The following is a 27432-nucleotide window of genomic DNA, read 5'->3' on the forward strand; positions in this document are numbered from 1 at the left end:
CTGCCCACAACTAAATTTATTTATTTATTTGTTGCATTTGTATCCCAGAATTTCCCACCTATTTGCAGGCCCAATGTGGCTTACATAGTTGTTGTGTTTCTGGTTCGTAGGTCTGTAAGGTCTATCATGTATCCCGGAGCATTGCCATAGATGATCTTGTGAACCAGAGTGCATATTTTGTCACGTGAATGGGCGCTTGACGTATTTTGTAAACCACACAGAAACATATGGGTATTCTTAAAAGCATGCCTAAATTTAGGTGTATTTTACAGAATACACCTAGGCATATTTTGTTCAGCACTGATCTTTTAGGCATGATATATAGAATCTAGTCCTAAGGGGGGGATTCATTTTATGGTGCCCAAAGCTGGGCACTGGAAGATCTGCGCTAAACTAGTATTGTTCAAAGGGTGCTCTGTGCAGAATACTAACTTAGGGTAGAGTTTGCGCCTAACTTTGGGCATAAGGCACTTTCGCCTGCTGAAACTGGCGCGCAACTAATGGTGGTTGGGCACGTAAATGACACTATTCTATAACATCACATGTAAATTCTGGGAATGCCCATGAACCGCCCATGCCCTTCCCATGGCCATGTCTATTTTTGAGTTGCACACTACAAAATGTAGGCGCACGTGATATAGAATAGAGTGCAGGGCAGATCTGCACGTAACTCCAAATGAGTGCCAATTAACACTAATCATTGATTATTAATGGCTCAACTAGTTAGTTTCAGTGACCTATATAAAATCCGGGGGTATTTGTGCATGCACGATGGTTCATGCATGTGTGCACTACTGGCAAAGAGTGTGCATTTACTGTACCCTCCTTACAAATGTCATGCACTATTAAAAAAATATGTCTCATGCTATTTCAAATGAATGTACATCTCTACTATGTCATAACACAAACATTAATGGGACCATGTTGACTCATTGATATTTCAGACGTTTATGCCATGTGACAGGGGGGTCTCTTCGTTTGGCAGCGCCTATTCTAAAATATTAGTGGAACTTGAGACATCCTGACCTGATTGATGGTCAGTAGCATATTTATTCAGGTGTGCCCCTGTCAGACCCTCCCTCCGCCCCCTGCCTTAAAAACACCTCTGCTCCAGTCTTTGCCTGTGCAGCAGCACTGGCACTCATAGCCTGCCTGCGGCCTGCACTGGGACTTTCTCTCTGAACCATCCTGCCCGTCACAAAACAGGAAGTTGCATCAGAAGGGGCGGGAAGGTTCAGAAAGAAAGTCCCGGTGCAAGTCGCAGGCAGCCTATGACTATCTCTGCCACTGCCTGGGTGAAGACTGGAGGGGAGGTGATTTTAAGGTACAGAGGGAGATGGGGGGTGTTGGTGGAGAGGAAGTGGGGGGGGGGGGTGGGGGCGGAGACACACCCCTGTAAAAATTCCTGGTATTGCTGCTGGTCTAAAGTTTTTCCAACCCATTCTGATGTGCTAGCAATACAGCATCAGCAGGATCATTTAGCAGCCTTTTTCATGGTGCTGAAATCTATCCCCTGCCACATGCACAGTTCCACCTCCCACTATTTTCTGATTTTCAGTTTTGTGCTCCTTCCTTGGCCTTCAACTTAATTGGAACCAGGCTCTCTATTAAGATGACAGTGCCATAAATTGTTTTAAATTGTTTGTACACTGCTAAGGGTGGCTTTTAAGGCCAGGCAGAAAGCATAGAAATGGAAAAAAAAAAGTATTTATTTGCATCTTCACAGGATTTCTGCTATCTTTAAAAGTTTATCCAGGTGACTATAGTGACAATCATTAGTCCTGGGCACTAGGTTAAAGGAAAAGAGTATGTGAAAGTAGGGAAAGGGATAGATGTTGCCAATATGTTATTTTGTCTGCTGTGAAAAATGTGGAAGAAAATGTACATTAAAACCTGAGTTCTTTTTAACAGTCCGAAGGTAGCGAGTTCGGGATCGCCCTCCCCTACTTACGTCACGCGATGTTCCCTGGTGGTCTAGTGACGTCGGGGCAGGAAAGAGCCCCCTCTTTCCTGCCCAGCGCGCTGCTCTCCGTCCTCCTGAATGCTGCCTGACGGTCTTGGCGAGATTCAAAATGGCCGCCGAGACTTCAATTCTCGGCGGCCATTTTGAATCTCGCAGAGACCGTCAGGCAGCATTCAGGACGGAGAGCAGCGCGCTGGGCAGGAAAGAGGGGGCTCTTTCCTGCCCCGATGTCACTAGACCACCAGGGAACATCGCGTGACGTAAGTAGGGGAGGGCGATCCCGAACTCGGACAAGACGCACCGGAGCACCTAGGTTTTAGAGGAGGGAAAAAGGAAAAATTTTTTTTTCCTATTTCCCTCCTCTAAAACCTAGGTGCGTCTTATGGTCCGGTGCGTCTTATAGTCCGAAAAATACGGTACATGTTTTCTTTTGTACCACTACTCAGTCCTCTTCTTCTCATAACCACTCAGGTCCTGGAGACCCTATATATGCAAATTGATCTCATGCATATTAATTGTGGCTACACAAGAACCAGAAAGGTTTGGAAAAAGCCTCTCCGGTACTATGTAAGCCACATTGAGCCTACAAATAGGGAAAGGGGAATGGGACTTGATATACCGCCTTTCTGTGGTATTTTGCAACTACATTCAAAGCGGGTTTACATATATTCAGGTACTTATTTTGTACCTGGGGCAATGGAGGGTTAAGTGACTTGCCCACAGTCACAAGGAGCTGCAGTGGGAATCGAACCCAGTTCCCCAGGATCAAAGTCCGCAGGTGGGAAAATGTGGGATACAAATGTAACAAATAAATAAATAACAAATAAATAAAATAAATAAAGAGCTGAGAAACACTGGTATAGGGGCTTAAAACTACACCTGCCAGTCTAAAACACAATGGAATCAACATTTAAAAGACTTTATCCATCCAGTTAGAATAGCAAGTTTAGGGGTCTTTTACTAAGCTGCATAAGGGCCTGCGAGCGTACAGCACATGCTAAATCGGCACTACCACCTGGCTGGCGTGTGAGCCGGGCGGTAATTCTGAATTTGGGGCGTGCCAAATCCTATGGTAGAGAATAATTTTTTATTTTCTGCCATGGGCCACTTACCCGGTGGTAAACACCAGTTGGTGCTCGCTGCATGCTTACTGTGTGGGTAGCGCATGAGACCTTACCGTTAGGTCAATGAGTGGTGGTAAGATCCCCGACGTCACCAACCCCCCCCCCCCACCATTGCCGACCCCGCCACCACCATCTTTGCCCACCCCCCTGGCGACGACCCTCCCTCTCTCCCGCCGTCAACCCTCCAACGCCTGCCTTTGCTGGCGGAGGACCCCCAACCCTTGCCAGCCAAGGTCCTCTTCTTCCCGCAAAAGGCTTCCTTCTGTTTCTGACGTCCTGCAGGACGTCAGAAACAAAAGGAAGCCTTTTGCGGGAAGAAGAGGACCTTGGCTGGCAGGGGTTGGGGGTCCTCCGCCAGCAAAGGCAGGCGTCGGCGGGTTGGTGGCGGGAGGGGGGGTTGAGAGGGTCGTCGACAGGGGGGTCCAGGGCCAAATCTATGGGAGCCCAGGCCCCCTGGCCCCACCTAGCTACGCCACTGGTTTATAACCTTAACTACATGCATTGGTATCATACATAAGGGAAACGCTGAATTTAGCACTTTTAGTCCATCACTACTCAGCAAGAACGTACTCTTTTGTGCTGGTTAATCGGTGATTAGGTATCGGAGAAATGCAAGGTGGAAGCAGGCATGGAGCGGAGGTGTCTTCCAGACGCTGTTTCTTGTTCTCACCGTATAGATCAGACATTTCACCTTGCTTTAACGAGAAACACAGAAGAATTCGGCATTAGAGCTACAATTATGCAGATGACAGGAAAGAAAAGTGAGATATTTCAGTGTAAATAAATTCATTCTACCTATTTATCTATCAGGCTTGCCAATGCTCCGCTATATAACGATCTCAATTTCTAATTTAGGGGTCCTTTTACCAAGCTGTGGTAAAAAAAAATGGGATTAGTGCATCCTAACATAGGATTTCACATGCTAAGCCCATTTTTATCGCAGCGGGAAAATAGGGTATTTTAAATGATTTCTTTTCCTGGTCATGCACAAATGTTAAATACCAAAGCGGTTTACAAATAGTGTGGTAGTATCTTTATGCGTATTTTAAGGAGGAAAAAGCCTCGTATCCCCGGCACCTTTTTCATTGTCTGCTAAAATTTACCTATGGACCCCAAGTTTTAATGAATGAGCTCAGGCTCTACTAACCAATTCTGACTTGTCATAGATTCTATGACTGGTTGCAGGAGGCCTGGCTATTGTGAGGTGGGGTCCCTCAGTGATTACCCCACCCCTGAAGGGTGGCCTGGCGTTTGAGTACTGGAACCTTTTTCGCTAGAAAAAATGCACTGATTACAACACAAAATAATCTTAGTACCGGTATCCATAATTAATACCTGCTTTTTACAGTAAATACTGTAGACACATCTTGGGGCAATTCCATAATTGGGCATGTTCATTTAGGCATCTTGATGCCACATGGTGAGAATTTATTTTAATGACATCTGGGCACGGAGAATACAAGTGCAATCTGGTATGAGCACCACCTAACATTTATGTGCCCCTACTGTCTCTGGATGATTTACAATCTAAGTCCCTGATAATCGGTGGCACTTTTCTGGGTAGAAGCAGTTCCTACATGGATAAGGGCTGCTCATTGGGTCCATACTCGGATTTTCAGTCTCATTATCTGGATAACACCCATCTTTACTGACTCCGCCCCCAGCTCTTCCTTTCACATGTTCACTTTGCCTTGTTCCCTGCCTACTGATATGCTGTGACATTCTACAACACATTTGAGAACTGCAGTTACCCAGGGTGATACATGTTTGAGTTTTCAGTTTTAGTTTTACCGCTTTGACTGATTCTAGCTGTTTTTATTTCTTGATGCTAAACAGTACGTCCAATAGAAAAGAAAGCACATTGAAACTCTGTTTGGCAATACTCTCCTTGTATCTCGATGTAAACACAAGTAGATGTCATGCCAAGGCTTCCCAATATTCATCTTTCTTAAGTTCACTGCTCCTTCTCTGTTCTATTTCTTACACTTTGCTGTCTGCTATGAACTAGGGATGGGCAGCTAGAAAGTATTTATTTCATGCCATTTCCTGTGTCATTTACAGGAATTTTCAGTTTACTCATTTTCATTTGGTTATTTTGTCTCTTGCTGATAATAGTGCACACTCTTTGAAAATAGTGCCATTATGTGGTAACAACATAAGCGTTGCTATACCTGGACAGACCGAAGGTCCATCAAGCCCAGTATCCTGTTTCTAACAGAGGCCAATCTAGTTCGCAAGTACCTGGCAAGATCCAAGAATAGTAAAACAGATTTTATGCTGCTTATCCTAGAAACAAGCAGTGGATTTTCCCCAAGTCCATATTAATAATGGCCTATGGCAGTGGTTCCCAAACCTGATCCCGGAGGCACTCCAGCCAGTCAGGTTTTTGGGATATCCACAATGAATATTAATCAGAGAGATTTGCATACAGTGGAGGTAGTGATTGCAAATATCTATCATGAATATTCATTGTGGATATCCCAAAACCCTGACTGGCTGGGGTGCCTCCAGGACCAGGTTTGGGAACCACTAGCCTATGGACTTTTCTTTTAGAAAATTATCTAAACCTCTTTTAAACCCTGTTAAGCTAACTGCTTTTACCGCATTCTCGGGCAATGAATTCCAAAGTTTAATTGCACATTGAGTGAAAAGGGTGCAATATTTCTGAAAAAGGCACACTCTTTTCCTGATAAGGTGCACTTGCATGCATAAGTTTGCACATGTTCACCAGTTCAAGTATGCGTGGTGGTTCCACTATTAGGAAAGAGTGTGTCCTCTTTCTAAAGAGTGTAAACTATCAATAGCAAATGACAAAATACAAAAGACTGTTTTTTTTTCTGCTCATTTTCCTTTGGTAATGACACGCTGGGACATAGGATATGTTGACATTTCATATGTCACTTCCAACAATAGCCCATCCCTAGTTTATCCCTAGTATCTACTATCAACGTGCTCATCCTATAGATGAGAAGATGCAGAAAGGACCTTCCCTGAGATCACCAGCACAAGCAAGCTCTCAACCAACAAAGGTCTTACTGAAGTGGTCGAACACCTTCTTCTTTTCTTGAAGCATCATTTTTCAACATGCCTCTGGGCTTCAGAGCAAAGAATGAGGTTGACATTGATTTGGAAGTGTTTTATCGCAAAGTCATGCCATTTTCTCAACACATAAGACAAACTTGGTGCAGTTTCTCTTTCTTTTCAGATTTGAAAATGAATAGAAGCAGGGGCGCAGCTACGGGTGGGCCTGGATGGGCCCAGGCCCACCCAGTTTTGTCTCAGGCCCATCCTCACCTTCTCCCACCCCCGCCTTAGCGCTGCCTCCTCTCCTGCACTTCACGGTCTCTGTCTCCCACCCTCGCGGCAGCGCTTGCAATTTGCTATCGGCGCTGCCTGCCTGACAGCTGACAGACGCGGTGCGACGTCCTCCTGCTCCGGGGCCTTCCCTCTGCCGCGTTGATTCAACTTCCTGTTTATGCAGGGCGCATTGCATGCGGCAGAGGGAAGGTCTCGGAGCAGGACGTTGTCGCGCCGTGTCTGTCAGCTGTCAGGCAGACAGCGCCGATAGCAAATTGCAAGCGCTGCCGCGGGGGTGGGAGACAGAGACCATGAAGTGCAGGAGAGGAGGCAGCGCCACGGTGGGGGTGGGAGAAGGTGAGTGGAGGCAGCGCAGATAACTTTAAACGTGCTGGACAGACGCGTGTGTGTGTGGTGTGTGTGTGTGTGTGGGGGGGGGGGGGGGGGGGGGTTATAGTGCCCACCCATCCAACCCGTTGGCCCACCCAAAAATTGTCTTCTGGCTACGCCACTGAATAGAAGATTACAATTTCCCCTAATAATGATTTACATGTCTCTTTATAGAGCTCAGATTAGCACTGCAATGTAGTTTAGATAGTGAGAGGACAATTTAAGTGATGTTTAATCATACTCATAATGATTTATATTATGATGAGAAAGCATGCCTGTTTCAATGAGCAATAGAGAATAACAGGACCAGTGCCCGAAAAACAGCCCCCTACAGAAATTCATCAACTTTTCATAACACATATTTTAGCATACATTGTGTCGTATTTTAGAAGTTAAGATCCCCCTTGGCTTACTATAAATAACATTAAATGCATGGCAGAGCACATTTCCTTAAGTTAAGATTTGTATTACATTTCAGGCGGTTTCATGGAGAAAAACGCTTGTTAAGCAATTTGTAACAATATGTCACCAGCTCAATCTCTCCCTAAATCTAATTTGTTTACATAATATAACAGTATGAACAGTTTTCAATGTAGCCTGTCTCAGCTAAAAAAAAAAAATAAAATTTTCTCTTTTTAATGTAACATATGGTGTAACCAAACCTGAGATAAGCAGACCTCAGTAGTCACTACCTCTATAATAGAAATGATAGCTCACCTTGTGCTTCCTTTTAGATTTTGTGCAGGTTTTTTCAACAGCTGGTGTGGGAGACTGGCGTCGATGTTTTGCATTGGTCTCTTTAAAATCCGCTTTTGCTGGAACAACCTCAAATGCATCTTGTCCAGGTATTCTGGAGAGTAAACTGAGGTCTATTTTCACCCATAACGATTTAATATCTTCGTATTCTCGTAACGGAGACAGAAGTTCATTTTGAACGATAGGAAGGGGTGAAAAGAGCTGTTCTTCTAACTCATTGCTGGCCTGGTCTGTAGATATGCTACTGCCGTTGCTGGTTAAGCTACTTACGCTCAGGATGTTGCTGCTGGAGTCCTTTGTTTTGACAGAACTGACAGGCCCACTGCAGGGTGGCAATATCTTAACCTGCAAAGTCTCTTCTGGGTCTGTATTCGAGTCTGAAGTTGAAGAGTCTGTTTCAACAAATTCTCGAGATTTTGGAACAATTTTGCTGGGGCCTCTGACCTTCTTCTTCTCTGGAGCAGGCCCTACACTAGTCCTTGGTTCTTTCCTGGGTGCTGTCTTGCCTGCTGTTGCCTTTGTCCGAGCTTTCGGTTGCTCCTGTGGTTCCCGTGTCTCCTTTTCTTTGGGAGTGCTGCTGGTGGTGTTTGGCTTAGGCCAGGTATAGTCCTCTGCACTAGAAGTCCTCTCCACCTTTTTAGGTTGCTTTTTACCAGTTGATCTTGCCGTTGGCTCATTATGAGAAGGGGACTTTTGTTTGGAGCTTTTCACCTCGGGAGCTTTCGGGGCCACTCGCGGTTTGGCTTTTTCCCTGATGGGACTTAGTAGTCCCCTCTCTTTGGAGTCTGCCTGGAGTACACTGCTATTGCTTTTCCCTTTGCTCTGGCCTTCAGGCTGTTGGTTGTTCAGGCATTCGGAAGTGCTCTCCGGATGAGCCTCGTGTTGGTTGCTAATAATGGTCTTATTATGGGAGTTCACTTTGTTTAGCCATTTATCGAGCTGCCATTTGTTTGATGAAGGTGGTTCAGGCTGCAAATTAAAAAGTGGTATTAAGTCAGAAAGAAAGAGCCTTTCTCTGTCAAAAAGTCTGACACCTCATTTATATCTTTTTTTTATTTTAGCCTAGTAGTGATTACTGTAATTTCCTATATTATTACCAGGCTATGTATTGAAATCGGTTAATTAAGGCACTTACCCCTAGATTCTATATAGCGCAACTTAAGCTGCGCGTGCAAATCCACTCATATTCTAGAAGTTAAGATCCCCCTTTGGATTCGCAAGCACAACTTAGTCAACAAGCCAATCAGCGCCAGCAATTGCCACTTTAACAAGCAATTATTGACACTAATTGACATTAATTAGAATTTTCACGCAGAACTAAGTGTATTCTATAATGTGATACATGTAGGTTCAAAGTTGCATCGTTGAAAAGGGAGCATGGCCATGAGCACAGAATGGGCGGGTCAAGGGTATTTCTAAAACCTATTCTCTTTGTTATAGAATACACAACGGTTCGCACGTAATTTAGGCATCAGCATTTATACCACGTTTTACTTGACGTTACCGTCCGTGACTAAATTTTAGTTTCGCAGAAAGGCGCTCAGCGTATTCTATAATCCGCATGGACATTTAGGCTTATTCTATAAAGGCAACTTGTCCTGGACAATTTTCTTCTGAAAAAGAAAATTGGCCTACATAAGAAAAGGTATTCACAATAAGTAATCACTGGAAAAAAAGGAATACAGTGGCAATTCAAGATGCCTCCTTTTAGACTGCTGCATAGGGAGAACTTATTCCAACACCACATCTGGGCATCCAATTCCATTACAGAATACTAGCGTAAATCCTCACTTGCTTATCTAAATTTAGGTGCAGCCAGTTATGCCAGATCTACGGGGGGATAAACATAAAGGAATCCTGTTCAGAAGGAAAGGATCCTCAGGAGCTTAACCGAGATTGGATAGCAGAGCCGGTAGTGGGAGGCGGGGCTGGAGGTTGGGAGGCGGGGATAGTGCGGGGCAGACTTATACGGTCTGTGCCAGAGCCAGTGGTGGGAGGCGGGACTGGAGGTTGGGAGGCAGGGATAGCGCTGGGCAGACTTATACGGTCTGTGCCAGAGCCGGTGGTGGGAGGCGGGGATAGTGCTGGGCAGACTTATACGGTCTATGCCAGAGCCGGTGGTTGGGAGGCGGGGCTAGTGCTGGGTAGACTTATACGGTCTGTGCCCTGAAGAGCACAGGTACAAATCAAAGTAGGGTATACACAAAAGTAGCACACATGAGTTGTCTTGTTGGGCAGACTGGATGGACCGTGCAGGTCTTTTTCTGCCGTCATCTACTATGTTACTATGTTACTACGGCAGGTGTAACTGGATGCCTAGGTTTGACAGTAAATCGTTTATCATTTATTTAACTTGATATACCATTTCTTTTGTCAGACAAGTTGAAGCAGTTAACAATAATATCACATTTAAAAGAAATTAAAAGCAGAACTTCATAAAAACGATAGGATAGGATCACTCTTACTAATAGAACAGAAAACTGGGGGGGGGGGGGGGGGGGGTCTTTTACTAAAGATTAGCTCGTTATCTGCAGCAGGGCCTAGTTTATTCCTATGGGCCCTGCTGCAGATAACTCGAGCTAATCTTTAGTAAAAGACCCCCTGGGCCCCTCAACTGGGAAAAAAAAATCTCCTTAATGTACTTATGATCACAAAATGCCAATTCAAACAAATGGGAGAAGGATCCAACTGAATATAATAGGAAATAGCATAAGGAATGGCAAGTCAAATGCAAAGCGCCGATAAGGAAGACAAAGAGAGACTTTGAAAAGAAGATTGCGTTGGAGGCAAAAACACATGGTAAAAACATTTTTAGGTATATCAGAAGCAAGAAGCTGGGAAAAGAATCAGTTGGACTGCTAGATGACTGAAGGGCAAAAGGGGCACTCAGGGAAAACAAGGCCATAGCAGAGAGATGAAATGAATTCTTTGCTTCAGTCTTCAACGAGAAAGATGTGGGAGAGATACAAGTGCCAGATTATGGCATTCAATGTTGATGAGTCAGAGGAACTGAATCAAATATCTGTAAACCTGGAAAATGTAATGTGGCAATTTGACAAACTGAAGAGTAGCAAATCGCCTGGACTAGATGGTATACATCCCAGAGCTATTATTAGTAATATGTAATTTATCTTTAAAATCAAGTATGGTACCAGAATATTGGAGGATGGCCAATGTAACGCCAATTAAAGGGTTCCAGAGGTGATCTGGGAAATTTTAGACCTGTAAGCCTGACATCAGTGCTGGGCAAAATGGTAGAGACTATTATAAAGAACAAAATTACAGAGCATATACATAAGCATGGATTAATGAGAGAAAGCCAAGATGGATTTAGTGAAGGGAAATCTTGCCTCACCAATCTACTACATTACTTAGAAGGAGTTAATAAACATGTGGATAAAGGTGAGCTGGTTGATACTGAGTCCAGGGGTCATGAAGTAGAATACGCTATTTTGAGTCGATTCCAGATCTAGCTCTAGCCAGATGGGGCAGAACTAGTCTCCGGTCATGCGTATGACCCCCCCCCCCCTTGCATCTGTGCATCATAGCACTTATGTAGGCATTAACATGTCTAAATTATACATTTGTTGCATATATGCATGCAAAGGGGTGCAGAAACATAGTTATAGAATCATCCTTCATATCCTTAGTTTTACAAAAGGACAATGATATTTCTAACAACATGAGAAACATGAAGGTAATCGGTGGGGGATGGGAGGGAGCGAGGGGATGAATTTCTCTCTTTACCTCCGGTGTGGCAATATGCGATTCCTCATTGCAGTCTGCATCACTAGAGCTGCTTTCGCTGTCAGAATCAGACTCAGAGCTGCTCTCGGATTCGCTGGAGCTCCCAGATCCTCCACTGGAATGCGCTGGTCCAGCATTATGCGTTGATTGTGAAGGAAGACCACTGCAAAGAAAATTAAAAACACATTTTTTTAAATATATATAAACGTCTCTTCTGTTTTCTTTCCTGTATTACATAAGGGTGTAGTCGCCTGCTGATATGCTCGATGTAGCCCACAGCACTTTTTAGCTGTTTTTGCTTGTGAGGTTTCATGCTGAATTCTTCTCCCTTATGGAAGTTATGGAAAATAAAGCCTTGGTGGAAAACAGGTGTTATTATAACATTTTACAAGCAAACTGACTTGCGGCATTTCTGAGGTTTTCAGCGCATTTCAAAATGGAACAAATGCACCTGTAGTCCCTGCTGTATCTTTCCCTGCACATATGAACAGGTACATTCACCCGTGTATCCACCCAACTCCGCCTCCAGATATAAACTTTGCGGACATGTGTTCTGCTATTCCTGCTACCCCCTCCTGTCTTGCTGCTGGAGTAAAGTTGGAGGAAGGTGGGAAGGTTATGTCTTCAGGTGTGGCAGAAACAACTGAAATAGGAATCATTTGTATTTTAATTTTTTTTTGTTACATTTGTACCCTGCGCTTTCCCACTCATGGCAGGCTCAATGCGGCTTACATGGGGCAAGGGAGGGTTAAGTGACTTGCCCAGAGTCACAAGGAGCTGCCTGTGCCTGAAGTGGGAATCAAACTCAGTCCCTCAGTTCCCCAGGACCAGAGTCCACCACCCTAACCACTAGGTCACTCCTCCACTGTTGCTACTATTTGAGATTCCACTAGCAACATTCCATGTAGAAGTCGGCCCTTGCAGATCACCAATGTGGCCGCGCAGGCTTCTGCTTCTGTGAGTCTGATGTCCTGCACGTGCAGGACGTCAGACTCACAGAAACAGAAGCCTGCGCAGCCTTCTACATGGAATGTTGCTAGTGGAATAGCAACATTCCATGTAGAATCTCCAATAGTAGCAACATTCCATGTAGAATCTCCAATAGTATCTATTTTATTTTTGTTACATTTGTACCCTGCGCTTTCCCACTCATGGCAGGCTCAATGCAGCTTACATGGGGCAAGGGAGGGTTAAGTGACTTGCCCAGAGTCACAAGGAGCTGCCTGTGCCTGAAGTGGGAATCAAACTCATTTCCTCAGTTCCCCAGGACCAGAGTCCACCACCCTAACCACTAGGTCACTCCTCCACTCCTAAACAACATTGTGCACATTCCCAGCTTTTTATTCTTTTGCAGGATTCTTCTTCGTGAACCATAGAGATCGAGACCATTTCTGTTTGTAGAAAAGCGTTTTATCCAATGTAATGGACTTTTTAAAAAAATTGTACACTCAACGCTCGTAATGCTATCCACATTGTTTAGAAGCGCTCCCACAGGTGGGATGATTTCTGGAAAGGCAACAATTTACCCAGTTTTGTCAGGAAAATCTATTCACAATAAAAGAAAATGCTTTTTCCCGGGGCAAAAATCCAAGAACGACTACCCACATAGTTGTGCTCTGCTCACTGGTGCAAAGTCTACAGCTAAAACGTATTCACGGAATTCTGCTCTAATCACTGGTGCAAACGCTACAGGTAAAACGTATTCACGGAATTCTGCGCTGATCACTGCTGTGAACCCTGCAGGTAAAATGTATTCATGGAATTCTGCTGTAATCACTGGCGCAAACCCTACAGATAAAACATATTCACAGAATTCTGCTCTGATCACTAGTGCAAACTCTACAAGTAAATGTACTCAGAGTTCTGTTCTGCTCTGATCTACGTATTCACGGAATTCTGCTCTGATCACTAGTGCAAACCCTACAGGTAAAATGTATTCACGGAGTTTGCACCAGTATGGACAGTTATATGCCCCTATAGGGTCTGAGGTTCATATTAGTTAAGGGGCCCTTTCACAAAAAAAAAAAGTGTTAGGTTTTGGGCTTAATGCATTTAAAAATGGGATTTTAACATGCAGCAAGCCCAAAATCAACATTGCATCAATAAGGGGCCTTCCCACTGTTTTTTTAATTGCAGGTCATATGTTAACATTAAGGCTAAGGGAAAGGGAGCTTGATATACTGCCTTTCTGTGGTTTTTGCAACTACATTCAAAACAGTTTACATAGTATATACAGGTACTTATTTGTACCTGGGGCAATGGCAAAGTAGGTGACTTGCCCTGAGTCATAAGGAGCTGTAGTGGGAACTGAACACAGATCCCCAGAATCAACATGCGCTACTCCTCCACTCCATGTGGTATCTGCTCCTGGTTATATTAAGATTGCCAACTGGATCCAGATTTGCAAAGCAGGGTTGATCCAATCCTGGGTTTACTGCATACTTGTAGTCTTGTTTTTCTTAGGGAATGCAATGGGCAAATCAGAACTACAAGTCCCTACATGTAATGGGGGTAACCCCAGGACCAGATCAACTCTGTTGGGTGAATCTGGATCCAGTTGGCAAATCATATGGTAAGTGGTCCCGCGTTAACTCTGCACTAGCACACCATAATACTGTAAGTGTAATGTGCTAGCTGGTTAATGCTTCCACACATACTCTCTGCCCATGCCAAGCCCCCTGACAGAAAAATTCAAAAACACACAATTTAACGCACAGAAACAGCAAACTAACGCAAACCCCCTTAATGCAGTTGCAAAGTAGCCTGTTTCAGTTTGTTTAACGCCCTTTAATAGAAGGGTCTCTAAGAGACTAATACATTTTATTTAGCCTCTTCCACCCAAGGAAATGTTTTATACCAACTCATTTTTTTAGGTTTTTAATAGTTTTCTAGTATGTCTTTTCTCAAGGTGGTTTCTTAAAAAAAAACTAAAAGCTTCACGTTGTTTTAGCTTTTTAATTCTTGCCATTTCAGATCACTGTTGCTACTCTAATCTTTACAAAATGTTAATAATTCTAAGGTTTTTCAAAGCCTCGGGCATAAAGCTTTGCATGCAGAATGGATTTCTTCAGAGGCTCTTTGGTAACCGATTTTACATTTGTGAAGCTGACAAAGTGTTTGATATTATTCACTGTTGCTTCACAGACATTCAGTGCTTCACCTTAATACCTCATTTGATCAAATGTTCTAATCAAACCAGTCCCCACCGTCTCCTAGTGAGCTTTTTTTTTTTTTTTTTTTTTCCTACCACCCTCGTTTTCCTATTTTTTTTTTTGATCATCAAACATTTTAGTACATTTGAAATGAATTGCTGAATTATAATTCTTTTTTTTCTGGGGAATATAAGAAGAGCAGTTCTCACTTCCTCCGTAATGGTGGAACATAGAGTTTATTGAACAGGTGGTTGAGGACGACAAGGCTGAAAGAGGTTTCTTTATTTCGTTCTGTCCAAGACATTCTTAAACTGTATTAGAATGAAATATAGAGCTATAGGATTTCTCTCAGCGTGAAAAATGTACAATGCTCGCTACGTTTTATCTTTCAGTGGAAAATACATAGTAGGAATAACCCTTGTATAAAGATAAAGTACCATCCGACTAAAAAAACTGATGCCACTTCCTTAAAGCTTGTATAATCTCTTGATCTGATTTGGCTTTAATTCTTCTTTATTGTTTTAATTTGTTTGGCAACAAATGTTAAAGGGGTTCATATTCAAAGTGATTTCAATGGGTAAGAGAGTCTCCTGCTGGCAGGGCCGCCGAGAGGGGGGGGACAGGGGGGACAAAATTCCCCAGGCCCGGGCCTTCGGGGGGGGGGGGCCGGCACCGCCGCCGCAGTCCAGCCCGCCCGCCCTCCGTCGCTCCCTGGCATTGAATTTAAGCGCCTCACCTTCAAAAGCGCAGCAAGCAGTGGCAGACCACTCCTTCCTTCCGTGTCCCGCCCTCGCTTGACGTAACTTCCTCGAGGGCGGGACACAGAAGGAAGGAATGGTCTGCCGCTGCTTGCTGCGCTTTCAAAGGTGAGGCGCTTAAGGTCAGTGCAGAGGGCCCGGGGGTGCAGAGAGGGCCCGGTGGTGGGTGGAGGGGGGCCTGGCGACCGCGGGTGGGGGAGGGGCTCGGGGGCGGCCTTGTCCCGGGCCTGGCCCAGTCTCTCGGCGGCCCTGCCTGCTGGTTTATTTATTTGGATATTGCTCACACTTTTTCAGTAGTAGCTCAAGGTGGATTACATGCAGGTACTACTACTACTACTATTTAGCATTTCTATAGCGCTACAAGGCATACGCAGTGCTGCACAAACATAGAAAAAAGACAGTCCCTGCTCAAAGAGCTTACAATCTAATAGACAAAAAATAAATAAAGTAAGCAAATCAAATCAATTAATGTGAACGGGAAGGAAGAGAGGAGGGTAGGTGGAGGCGAGTGGTTACAAGTGGTACAAGTGGTTACAAGTGGTATTTCCCCTGTCCAGCTCACAATCTAAATTCGTAGATTTCTATCTAATTTGTAAATAAATCTGTACCTAAGGTAATGGACAGTTAAGTGACTTGCTCCAGATCATGAGGAGCAGCAGTGGCACTTGAACCAACCACCTCTGGCTCGCAAGTCCAGTGTGCTAACCACTAGGCCGCTCCCCAACTTACTTTGTCCATCTAGTCATTGCTCTTCAGTGGTATTTAACCAGACAGTGCTGCTGAATGTTAGCACTCATGGCCATGTCCTAAGAGGGCAGGTCAGGGGTGTTACAGGAGGAGGAGCTAGGTTATGTGGGTGCCAGCAATATTTAGTGCCAGAACCATTATAGCTAACTGAGCATATGGGACTGTATAAAAAGGAGTCCTAACTTTGCATGGTTAGCAATGCAGGTGCCAGCACTGAATATTGGGTGGCACAGGCATCATATCCAGATACCAGTCTGCAATGTAGTGTTTTGCTCTCTCTCCCACCCCGGCAATCTCCCTCTCATTATACCCCCAGCACAAGCTAAAAGTCCCCTCCACCCCCCCCCCCCCCCCCCAGACACAAGCTGCAATTCTACTCCAGGCTCCAACATAAGCTGCAATCCCCCTCCCAACTCCCCGACACAAGGGCAATCCCCTCACTCCTGCCCCTAGTGACTCCATAGTAAAAATGGCTGCCATGACCTCTAGTAGTCTCACGGTAGTACTGCTAGTGCTGCGAGACTACTGCTAGAGGTCATGGGTACTATTTTTACTAGGGAGCCACTAGTGGCAGGAATAAGTGGGATTCACTCCTGCCTCCACCACTCCACTGGACTATCAGGGAGTAAGATAGGCTCAGAAGAGGGCCTCCTCTAACTGGGGAGGGGGGAATTGGTCCTTATGTCAAGGGGAGGGGGGGGGGGTTGATCCTTGTGTTGGTGGGTTGAGAGGGAGATTATAGCTTGTGTCGGTTGGGTGGGTGGGGGGGGACATACAAACTCCTCTTATGTGGGTATTGGCCTGAACCTGCATAAGAGCCAGTGGCCTGACTGTGTCCAGTCAGATGCTGATATTAAACGCCAGTACCCAGAGATACAACCCAGCATTGAATATTGGGGCCTAATTCCGCCCAAAGTGGTCAGCATTTAAAAAAACCATGGTCACTGCTGGATGAATATGGATCACAAAATGTATAAGTCCAGATGACCAGCATATGGTTTCATGGTAGCCCATTGCTGTTATGGAGTTGTGCAAACTCTTTGCCGATAACAGCTTTCCATTATAGCTATGAACAGGTATGGCTGGTACGTGCTCCTCCAGCCCCTGTTTTCAATCACTCTAAAATACATGCCTGACACTAACACTGTATAACATAAATTCCTGTGCCAAATGACCATAAAACAGGTAACAGAACAATTTAACTATTTGCCATATGCATGGCTGAATTGTTTAACAGATCCAGAACTGCCAACTTAACACAGCAATCTACCACATATCTCCAACACTGTTCTCGGCCATATTACTAGGTAGGCTGCCAACTCCCCACACATCACCAGTACCATGCCCCTGTTTAAGTCCTCCATATGACTCCTTGCTCTGCCAGACAGGTGGCAGCAAACCAGTCACACCTTAACCACATACTTTATTATTAGACCCTAATTGGCTCAGATAACTTGCAGCAACACAAATCACACATAAACAATTTTAAGAGCACCCCCAACTAACATCAAAGGGTCTTGGAGGAAAGCAATGTTTGTCCTTCCCTTATCTCTCCAGTGCCCCACCCCCTCCCATGATCCTTGAAGATGCCCAGCAACATTTTCTTTTGAAATTTAAAACCAAATGCCTTGAGGAAGGGGGGGGGGGGGGGGCAGGGATTTTAGCTTCAGCTGATGCCTTTTATTTTTACTTGTAACTCAAGACACGTTACTTTTAGGTATGTAGCGTATTTCTATTTTCCCTTAGGTTTATACCTAGGGCAATGGAGGGTTAAGTGACTTGCGCAACATCACACGAATCTGCAGTGGGTTTTGAACCATGGGATGGGGTTAGACGACAATTCTATTAAGTGCATAAATAAGAGCATTTAGCACATATGTGTACACATACACGTGTAAGTGCCAAAATCCCGCCTAAGTGCTATTCTGCAAATACCTGCTTCTCTTACTTCATGTGTATTTTCAAGGAGAACAGATACATGAGCGCAGCCTGAAGGGGATTCACACCCAAATTTGGGCATGCAAATTTGAGCGCCCTTTATGGAATCCGGAGGATAGTTTATAGAATACTATGAATTATGCATGTCACTTATCCCCAAATTCTATAAAAGCCACTAAACATTGTGCATGTAAAATTTGGGCAAGCACCCAATTTGCGCATGCAATTTAATTGAATAACGAGCTAATCAGCACCAATAATTGGCTTGTTAACAAGCAATTATTGGCACTAATTAGATTTAATTGGCATACATGCACATAAATTTGGATGCAGGATCCGCGCCTAAATTGTACATGCAAGTTCAAAAAGGGGATGCAGAAATAGAAGGGTCTTGGGTGGAACAGGGACATTCCTCAAATTAATGTGCGTAACTTGGTTACATAGCAAGTGAGGACAGATAAAGACCTGAATGGTCCATCCAGTCTGCCCAACAGTCACATTCATTATCACTTTATGATTAAATCAACGATAAATGTGATTTTATATACTTGATCATGGTCTTTCGTTGGTGTTTCTGGGACATAGACCTTACAAGTCTGCCCAGCTCTGTCCGTATGTTTCAACTACTGGAGCTGCCGTTAAAGCCTACTCCAGCCTATCCGAATCCGTCTTGTCATTTATGAGACACAGACCATAAAAGTCTACCCGGCAGTACCCTCACATTCCAAATTAGTGGAATTTCTGTCAAAGCCCTCGCCAGGTCATCTTAAACCGTTATGGTTATAATAAGCGGTTATATAGAATAAGGGGCAAACATGCCTAAATTTAGGTGTGATTTGCACCTTGTTTCAGTTGCTGCAAATGGCTGCCCTTAAAGTAAGGCGCGATTCCTGGGCCTAAGCACTATTCCATAAACCATGTCTAACTTATTGAATAGTGCTTTTTTTCGGTGCCATATATAGAATTCACCCCTTAGTACCCTTAGACGTGCCAACTTATGCCTGCCATTGACATGGCGTAAAAGCCAAGGCTATACTTAACCATGGGTGTACCAACGCTGACATAAGCTAGTATTCTAGGATGGAATCTTGGCACCAAGATGCGGTTATAGTATTAGTGTTAAGCACACGACAATGGAGACCCGTCCTGGGACCCCTTCTTTTCTCCATCTATACTTCTTCCCTTGGTACTCTGATCTCATCCCATGGTTTTCAGTTTCATCTTTACGCTGATGACTCCCAGATCTACCTCTCCACACCAGAAATCTCAGCCGTAATCCAGGCCAAAGTATCAGCCTGCCTGTATGGATGTCTCAATGCCATCTGAAACTAAACATGACCAAGACTGAGCTTCTCATCTTTCCTCCTAAACCAACCTCTCCTCCTCCCCCATTCTCTATTTCTGTGGATAACACTCTCATCTTCCTGTCTCATCAGCTCATAACCTTGGGGTCATCTTCGACTCCTCCCTCTCCTTCTCTGCACACATTCAGCAGACTGATAAAACCTGCCGTTTCTTTCTCTATAATATCACCAAAATTCGCCCTTTCCTTTCTGAGCACACTACCAGAACCTTCATCCACACTCTTATCACCTCGCTTAGACTATTGCAACTTGCTTCTCACAGGTCTCCCACTTAGCCATTTCTCTCCTCTTCAATCTGTTCAAAATTCTTTTTTTGTTGTTGTTAATAATTTTTATTGGCAAGAGATATGTACATGCACAACCATCAACATAAAATACAACAACATTGTTACACATCTTCAAATGTAGGTTTCCACCATTTCATTACGCTACCTATATAGTACAATTTCCTTATACACAGTTCAACAAGAAGTAGGGACCATTGGGAGTGAAGTCCAATCTTTTCAAAATTCTGCTGCATGACTAATATTCCGACACTGTCGTTATGCTCATATTAGCCCTCTCCTCAAGTCACTTCAATGGCTTCCTATCCGTTTCGGCATATAGTTCAAACTCCTCTTACTGACCTATAAGTGCATTCACTCTGCAGCTCCTCAGTACCTCTCCACTCTCATCTCTCCTTATATTCCTCTCCGGGAACTCCGTTCACTGGGTAAATCTCTCTTATCTGCACCTTTCTCCTCCACTGCTAACTCCAGACTGTTCCTTTTATCTTGCTGCACCATATGCCTGGAATAGACTTCCTGAGCTGGTACGTCAAGCTCCATCTCTGGCCATCTTCAAATCTAAGCTAAAAGCCCACCTTTTTGATGCTGCTTTTAACTCTTAACCCTTATTCACTTGTTCAGAACCCTTATTTTATCATCCTCACTTTAATATTCCCTTATCTCTTCTTTGTCCTGTTTGTCTGTCCTAATTAGATAGTAAGCTCTGTCGAGCAGGGACTGTCTCTTCATGTTCAAGTGTACAGCACTGCGTACGTCTAGTAGCACTTTAGAAATGATAAGTAGTAGTAGTAGACCCTAAACTGAGGCACCCATTTAGAGAATTGCCCCAATACTTTAACCTCAGTGGGTTTACGGTGCCACACCCAGCAACTTTATATACCCACATCTATAAGTAGACATTAGTGTTGATTTGCAACCAGAAACTAGTACATATGAGAAGTACATAAGTAATGCCACACTGGGAAAAGACCAAGGGTCCATCGAGCCCAGCATCCTGTCCACGACAGTGGCCAATCCAGGACAAGGGCACCTGGTGAGCTTCCCAAACATACAAACATTCTATACATGTTATTCCTGATATTGTGGATTTTTCCCAAGTCCATTTAGTAGTGGTTTATGGACTTCTCCTTTAAGAAACCGTCTAACCCCTTTGTGGAAGGTGAGTTTACAGTTTAATGAAGATTATTCAAACAGAATAATCTTGTGTTATTGATCAAAAACCTGGAAAGGTGTCTATGCTGCAGTGGTATGAAACTGAATGTAAGGTAAATTGAATTAAAGGCCTCCCGCACTACTTCTAGAGATTTTAATTATTATGGATTGTAAATATATTTAAATATTTGTGTTGGGAAGCGAACTCCCAGGCGAAAACCAGAATAATAAACAGAGATTCAAATGAACCTACTTTTTTTTTTGGGGGGGGGGGTGAAATAACCTTTCCACTATTCCTTTTTTACATGCAATTACAATAATCACTTCTGGGATGAGTAATTCCCTTTTATTAACAAAAGAAAAAGATTAAGGGTTCTTAGCAGTTTCTACAGACCCTTAAATTGTTTAACAGTTAATAACTTGAAGAAAATAGTTTCCTGCTGCCTAAGGAGACATTTCATAAGGAATGGTACAGTAGTAAAAATAAAAATGTGCTTTTTGTCTAAAAAGTACAGCCAGGACTGGTTGATGGCATTTTCACACACCAGGTTTTGCTAAATTACCCAGTTTCTCTGTCTGCTGAAAGCAATTAATTCACCCTACACTTTTTAATACATTCAAGGTATGTTACTGTCTCAGCTCACTGCAGCCTTGTCACATCTGATCATATGTACATTATGCTTGAGAGAAGATCCTGAAAGTTGATGTAAACGTCTAACTACTTGTCAAATTTGTTTTATACATTATTAATAAGATTCTTTTTTTCCCCGATATGAAAAAGTGACCACTAGCAGTAGTTCTGTGAGATTAACGATAGGGGTGCCATTTTGAAAGGAGGCACGAACAAGGGCAGAAGTGACGGGAGGATCACTCCTACCTACAGAACCCACTAGACCCAAAAGTACTGCCACTGGGCCCTTAGGGTAGAAGGTGAGACATTTGGGAAGATCAGACGGAGGGCTGGAGTTTGAGGGGGGCTGTTGTGTGGGAGGGGATGTCTGGGTGCAGAGAGGCCTAAAGATTGAGGGAAGAATTGTGGACGGTGGGGGGTGGGGGGCTGAGTATTAGGACGGGGCTGATGTACACCTACCTGGTTAGCACCTACTACTACTACTTATCATTTCTATAACGCTACTAGACGTACACATGAACATGAAGAGACAGGCCCTGCTCGACAGAGCTCACAATCTAATCAGGACAGAGAAACAGAACAAATAAGGGATAAGCACCTAGCCATTAACTGGGATATTCAGCAGGAGATCTCTCACTGAATATCCGCAGTTAGGCACTTTAACATTATTTAACTGGCCAAGAGCCATTCCTAGCCAGTTAAATAGTTTTGAATGTCATGGGAACAGAATCCAAGCCAAAATATAATACAAATAATGAAAAACCAATTTTTTACCTCCAAGCAAAATAGCCTCAACACACATGGATGGCATGCTATTGAAAACTGCAAGCCATGGTGCTTTTACAGTGGCAGACTTTGCACCACACTCAGGATGACATCATAACTCCACAGAGAGGTTAATTCCTGATCTTATCATCCCAAATGTATAGACTTAAATTCCTGCTGAAAATTTGTATCAAAAGCATTTATTTGGAGCACTCTATTTACCATATAAACTATTGCTTAACATCAGTCCCTGGTAGTCTAGTGGTATAGCCAGGGTCGAGCAATGCTCCAGTGGTGGCAGCCATTTTGACAGCACAGCCAGAATCGGCAGGAGTAACTGGGGCTACACCTCTAGACCACCAGGGATTGTAAGATAGGCCCAGGCAAGCCTATGGGTTGGGGAGGGAAGCATTCGGGGGGGGGGGGGGGACAGGAGAAGGGGCAACAAGTGGTGGGGGGAGGGAGGGAGACTGAAACTAAAAACATGGCTGAAAAGTAAAATAATGTTTTGGACGAAATTGAAACAGGGCAGAAAACAGATTTTGGGACGGTTTTGGTGCTGTAACCAAAAATGAAATTCAGCTGGCCTCTAGCTCTAACACAGGCTTAGTCTGTGGAAAAAGGCTGTTGTTTTATTACTTGCGTGTGCCAATTGCACGTAATTTTTTTAAAATTATTTCTTGGGTGGGGACATGGCATAGGTGGGGAATGTGCATGGAAGTGCTAACCAGCTAGAGCGCTGACATCAGCGCATGCTAAATGGTTAATGCAGGGATCCCTTAGAACTCCCTAAACAGGAGGCGGAAAGTGCTCTTGCATTAAGTTTTTGCAGTTGCCACACACTAATAACAACATTATGTTTATGTTAATCCATGAATTTGATATATCGCTAAGCAGAATCTGATCAAAGCAATGGAAAGGAACGCCATTTCATGACAAAAAAGATTTTTCATACATACCCTAAAAGGGAAAAAGAGAGGAAAGCTAAAAAAAAAAATCAAGGAACAGGCAAAACTAGGTAAGTCTGTTCCCTATCTCACAGGCTCATTAATGCAAAAATAATAATAATAAAAATCATAATTTAAGGAAACCATATGGTGATTCAAGAGTATGTTTTAAGACATGCTCTGATATCTGAAGATCTAGTACTGTCATAACGTGCTAATCTACGAGTTGGAAGAAAAAAGGGGTCCTTTTACTAAGCCGCGGTAAAAAGTGGCTTGCAGTAGTGTAGGCGCGGGTTTTGTGCGTGCGCAGAAATAATTTGCAACGTACGTACCAAAAATGCCCCTTTTTTCTCCCGAAAATGGACGTGCGGCAAAATCAAAATTGCCGCGCGCCCATTTTGGGTATCTGACCTTACCACTAGTCATAGACCTAGCAGTAAGGAATCTATGCGGTAATGACCTACGCGCGTCAGATGCCACTTGGCGAGCATCTACTACGCTCGCAAGAAAATAAAAAATATTTTTCAGACGTGAATAGCGGACACGCGCCAAAAAAATGAAATTACTGCAAGAGCCACGCGGTAGTCAGGATGTAAGTTCACTCTGGCGTGAATTAGGTGCGCATAGACGCTTATGTGGCTTAGTAAAAGGGGCCCAAAATGACGCCCATCTTGTGAACAAAGCGTTCGAGATGGAGTAAAAGGGATAATCATATTAGACAAATAGGAAGGAAGTCCGATATAATAGGCCTTAAAAACTAAGCACAGTATTTTAAATTGAATACGAGATTTGATAGGCAACCAATGCACTAAACAGAGTAATGGTGTAGCATGATCATATCATTTCGCATGACTTGCAAACTGAAAATGGAACATGCTCTGTTTTCCCACTGCAGTAAAATCTGAGAAAATAGGAACGTGTGAATATGAGCATGAATTGGAATAGTAGAGGCGGATCTTTCCTAGACATGATTTTCAAAGGTCTTTCTATACCTTTGGGATTCCAAGCAAAATACCTTTGTAAAATATTTCCTCAGCATTTTCCTTTGGAGAAATGGCTCTTTCCTTTTGATTTGTGCAAAGCATTAACAATGGAAAGAATAAATTATGCATTGCAAGGCTGATTGACATTAAACCCAGAAGGTTTCAAAGATCAGGTGGACACAGACACGAGAACCAGTTTCAAGACCTTTTTAAAATGATTAAGCAGTGCCTGGCTCCAGTGAAAAGCAGTAGCACTCTAACAAAGCATTCCTATATGATAGTCAATAGAAATAGAATAAAATACAACAGAGAAAAGAAAATAAGATGATACCTTTTTTTTTTTTTAATTTTATTTAAGTTTTTATCATTTACAAGTTACACTTATAAAACTGAAAAGCGGCAAGTAATATATTTACATATTGGTTTTACAAAGAAAAAGAAAAAGCACTAAAGCTTTCTTAAGCCTTCTCAGACCACAATACATTACAGGGGGGCGAAGAACACTTAGTAGGAGTATATTTAGAAAACATAAACCAAAACTTAGCAAATGGCCTGACCTTAAACTGACTATTTTAAACTCCGTCTTCAATATGCAGTCTATTTAATAATTTTCTTAGCTTCTAAAAATGATTTCAAGTGGCTTGGGTCAAGGAAAACATATTTGTTACCCTGGTATTTCACACAACATTTGCAGGGATATGCCAGTAGAAATGAGGCTCCCATCGCCCTAACCTCCTCTCTAAAAACCAAAAAGGCTTTACGTCGTTTTTGAGTAGTCTTTACAACATCTGGGAATACCCAAATCTTTTGTCCACAAAAAGTTTTTGAAGAATTTTTAAAGTATACTTTCATCAAAGAATTTAAATCCTGTTCGAAGACAAAAGAGATGAGCAAAGTCCGTCGATCCTTAACCTCCGATAATGAATCTTCTAGAAGCTCTGAAATATTCAAAGTATCGATTTCTTGAGAAACTTGATTATCAGTTATTTTTGAAACAGGAAGTTAGTACAATTTATTGACTGGTGGGATTGCAGCTTGTGGATATTTAAGAATTTCAACCAGGTATTTTTTGAAAAAGTCAAGAGCCGATATCCCTCTGGCCAACAGAAAATTTAACATTCTTAAATTCAGTCTCCTATTGAAGTTTTCAAATTGTTCTATTTTGCGAGCAGTCATAGTTTTGTCTTTAATCAACATCTCGGTAGTAGATTTTAAAGTCTGATGTTCAGCTTGAATTTGTGTTACCCGAGACAACATGTCTTGCTTTACATCTTCAAGGGCTAAGGTTAGAGAGTCTACTTTGTTTACCAGTGTAGTAGTTTCCTGTGATACTTTTGTGACTGTAGCCGTTAAATTTTGTAATATAGTCCAAATAGACTGCAGAGTTACCTCCCTGGGAGCTTCCACGTCTGCTTCCATGATTGTATCGCCTGTGTTCTGAGGTGAGGAGCTGCCGGTCAAGGCTAAACCGCTACCGACGTCCGGTGCTGTTAGCCGTTGTATCTCATCTCGAGAAGACGCAGGGCAGGGAGGTGTAGCGGATTCCGGCGGAGAGAGTGAAATCTCATTCCCAAGCAAGGCTGTCGCTCCTCCGGCAGCCTGAACAGCGGGACTCAACGCTCCGGTATTAGTCCGGGGGTCGGAAGCATAGCGAAGAATCGTCTGTTGGATTGGTGACGAGGTTCTTGCCGGCGGCAGCACGGCCTTCACCAAGATGATACCTTTTTTATTGGACTAACTTTATACATTTTTTGATTAGCTTTCAAAGGTAGCCCTTCTTTGTCAGATCAGAAATAAGCAAATGTTGATAAATAACAGTATATGTTGTAGCGCTATAGAAATGCTAAATAGTAGTAGTAGTAGTATGTAAGTGAAACATCAAAGCATTTCAGTGACAGTCTAACAGGATGAGGGTGGGGTGGGTTAGGTGAGAGACAGGGAGGACCCCGTGGATGAGGGACAGGGAGATATGCATGGTGATAAGAGGGTGACGAAGCAGTAGAATTTCATGATTTATAATGGGCTAGAAAACCCAGATCTTTGTTAAGTCCTGTCTGGTGGGTGTCAAAAAATGTAATCATTTTGACTTCAAAGGTCTTATGATCCTGCATTGTTTTAAAGTTCCCTTTTAGTATTCTCACCATAAAATCATTGATACAGTGTTCTGGTTTTGTAAAGTGCTGCCCCACAGAGGTGACATCCTGGTTGGTACTGGCATTTTTCATATGATGTCTATGTAAATTAAATCTCTTCTTTAGCATCTGGCTTGTTTCTCCAATATAGCACCCTTCGTCACATTTTTTACACTGAATGATATATACCACATTGGAAGATGAGCATGTGAAGGATTCCTTTATGATTGTCACATTCCAACATCATATGAAGGAAAAAAATTCTGTACAACACTGTACACAGGAAATGCCCAAACTATTAATTGGAAATGTGATTACAGAAATTTTTAATGGTGGTGGAAAAGAGAGAAGAAAATCAAATATATTCAGTACAGAAAGTCAAAACTTTCTTTATGTCAAGAGCACTGTATGAGTTATTATTGTATTTTGTATAACTAGACCAAGGGCCCTGTTTACTAAGCAGCGCTGTGGGCTTGCTAACTTTTTAGCATGCACTAATGACAGAGACACCCATTGTTCCTATGGGTGCTTCTAGCATTAGCGTGTGCTAATTTTTGTTTCAAAAATGGCCTTTTTCTAGACATTGCTATACTCAGTGTGTTTATCTTTTTGTACCATTTTTGAATTAAAAATAAAACATCCAAGTGAAAAGCACACCAAATCAAGCCATTGGGGTGTAGGAGGAGCCAGCATTATTATAGACTGGCCACACAGACAGTGGGGCATGCTAGGGGGCACCACAATGCCCATAAAAAGTCCCAGGACACATCTCACCTTACTCCCTTATATTGTATGGTGAGCCTCCTAAAAGCCATCATAAACCTACTGTACCCAACTGTATACCACTACAATAGCCCTTATGGCTACAGGTGTCACCTATATATTGGTACAGAATGTGGATTTGGGGGAGGGGGGGGGTTGTCACTTTTCACCACAAGTTTAACAGTTAGAGTGGATTATGGGGCTGGGTCCTCTTCTCTACAGTGCACAGCACTGACCACTAGGCTACTCCAGGGACCTGCTTGCTGCTCTAACAGGACTGGCTATAACATCTGAGGCTGGTATATACTGTTCCTTTCATATTTTGGGGGTGGGGGGGTGGGGTCAGTGACCACTGGGAGAGTAAGGGGGGATCATGCCTTAATCCCTCCAGTGATCATTTGGCCATTTAGGGCACCTTTGTCTTAGTTGTGATAAAAATAGGTCTAGAACAAAATATTTAAACTGTAGCCCAGGAAGGTTTTGTTTTGCTCCATTAGGATCGCCCAACATGCCCCTGACATGCCCCTTTGTGATTTG

General features: G+C 43.2%; 1 protein-coding gene across 1 annotated transcript in view; it reads right to left on the reverse strand.

Annotated features, from left to right (window-relative positions):
- The window catches only part of AFF2 (AF4/FMR2 family member 2), a 572314-nt gene that overhangs the window by 79873 nt on the left and 465009 nt on the right, over positions 1–27432 (reverse strand). Inside the window, exons 10-12 of the mRNA XM_030209863.1 lie at positions 11278–11440; positions 7492–8499; positions 3658–3782 (exon numbers count right to left, since the gene is read on the reverse strand). Coding sequence (XP_030065723.1) covers positions 3658–3782; positions 7492–8499; positions 11278–11440 — 1296 coding nt within the window. The remainder of the gene's footprint in view (positions 1–3657; positions 3783–7491; positions 8500–11277; positions 11441–27432) is intronic.

Source organism: Microcaecilia unicolor, chromosome 7 (genome assembly GCF_901765095.1).
Source record: "Microcaecilia unicolor chromosome 7, aMicUni1.1, whole genome shotgun sequence".
Lineage (NCBI taxonomy): Eukaryota > Metazoa > Chordata > Amphibia > Gymnophiona > Siphonopidae > Microcaecilia > Microcaecilia unicolor.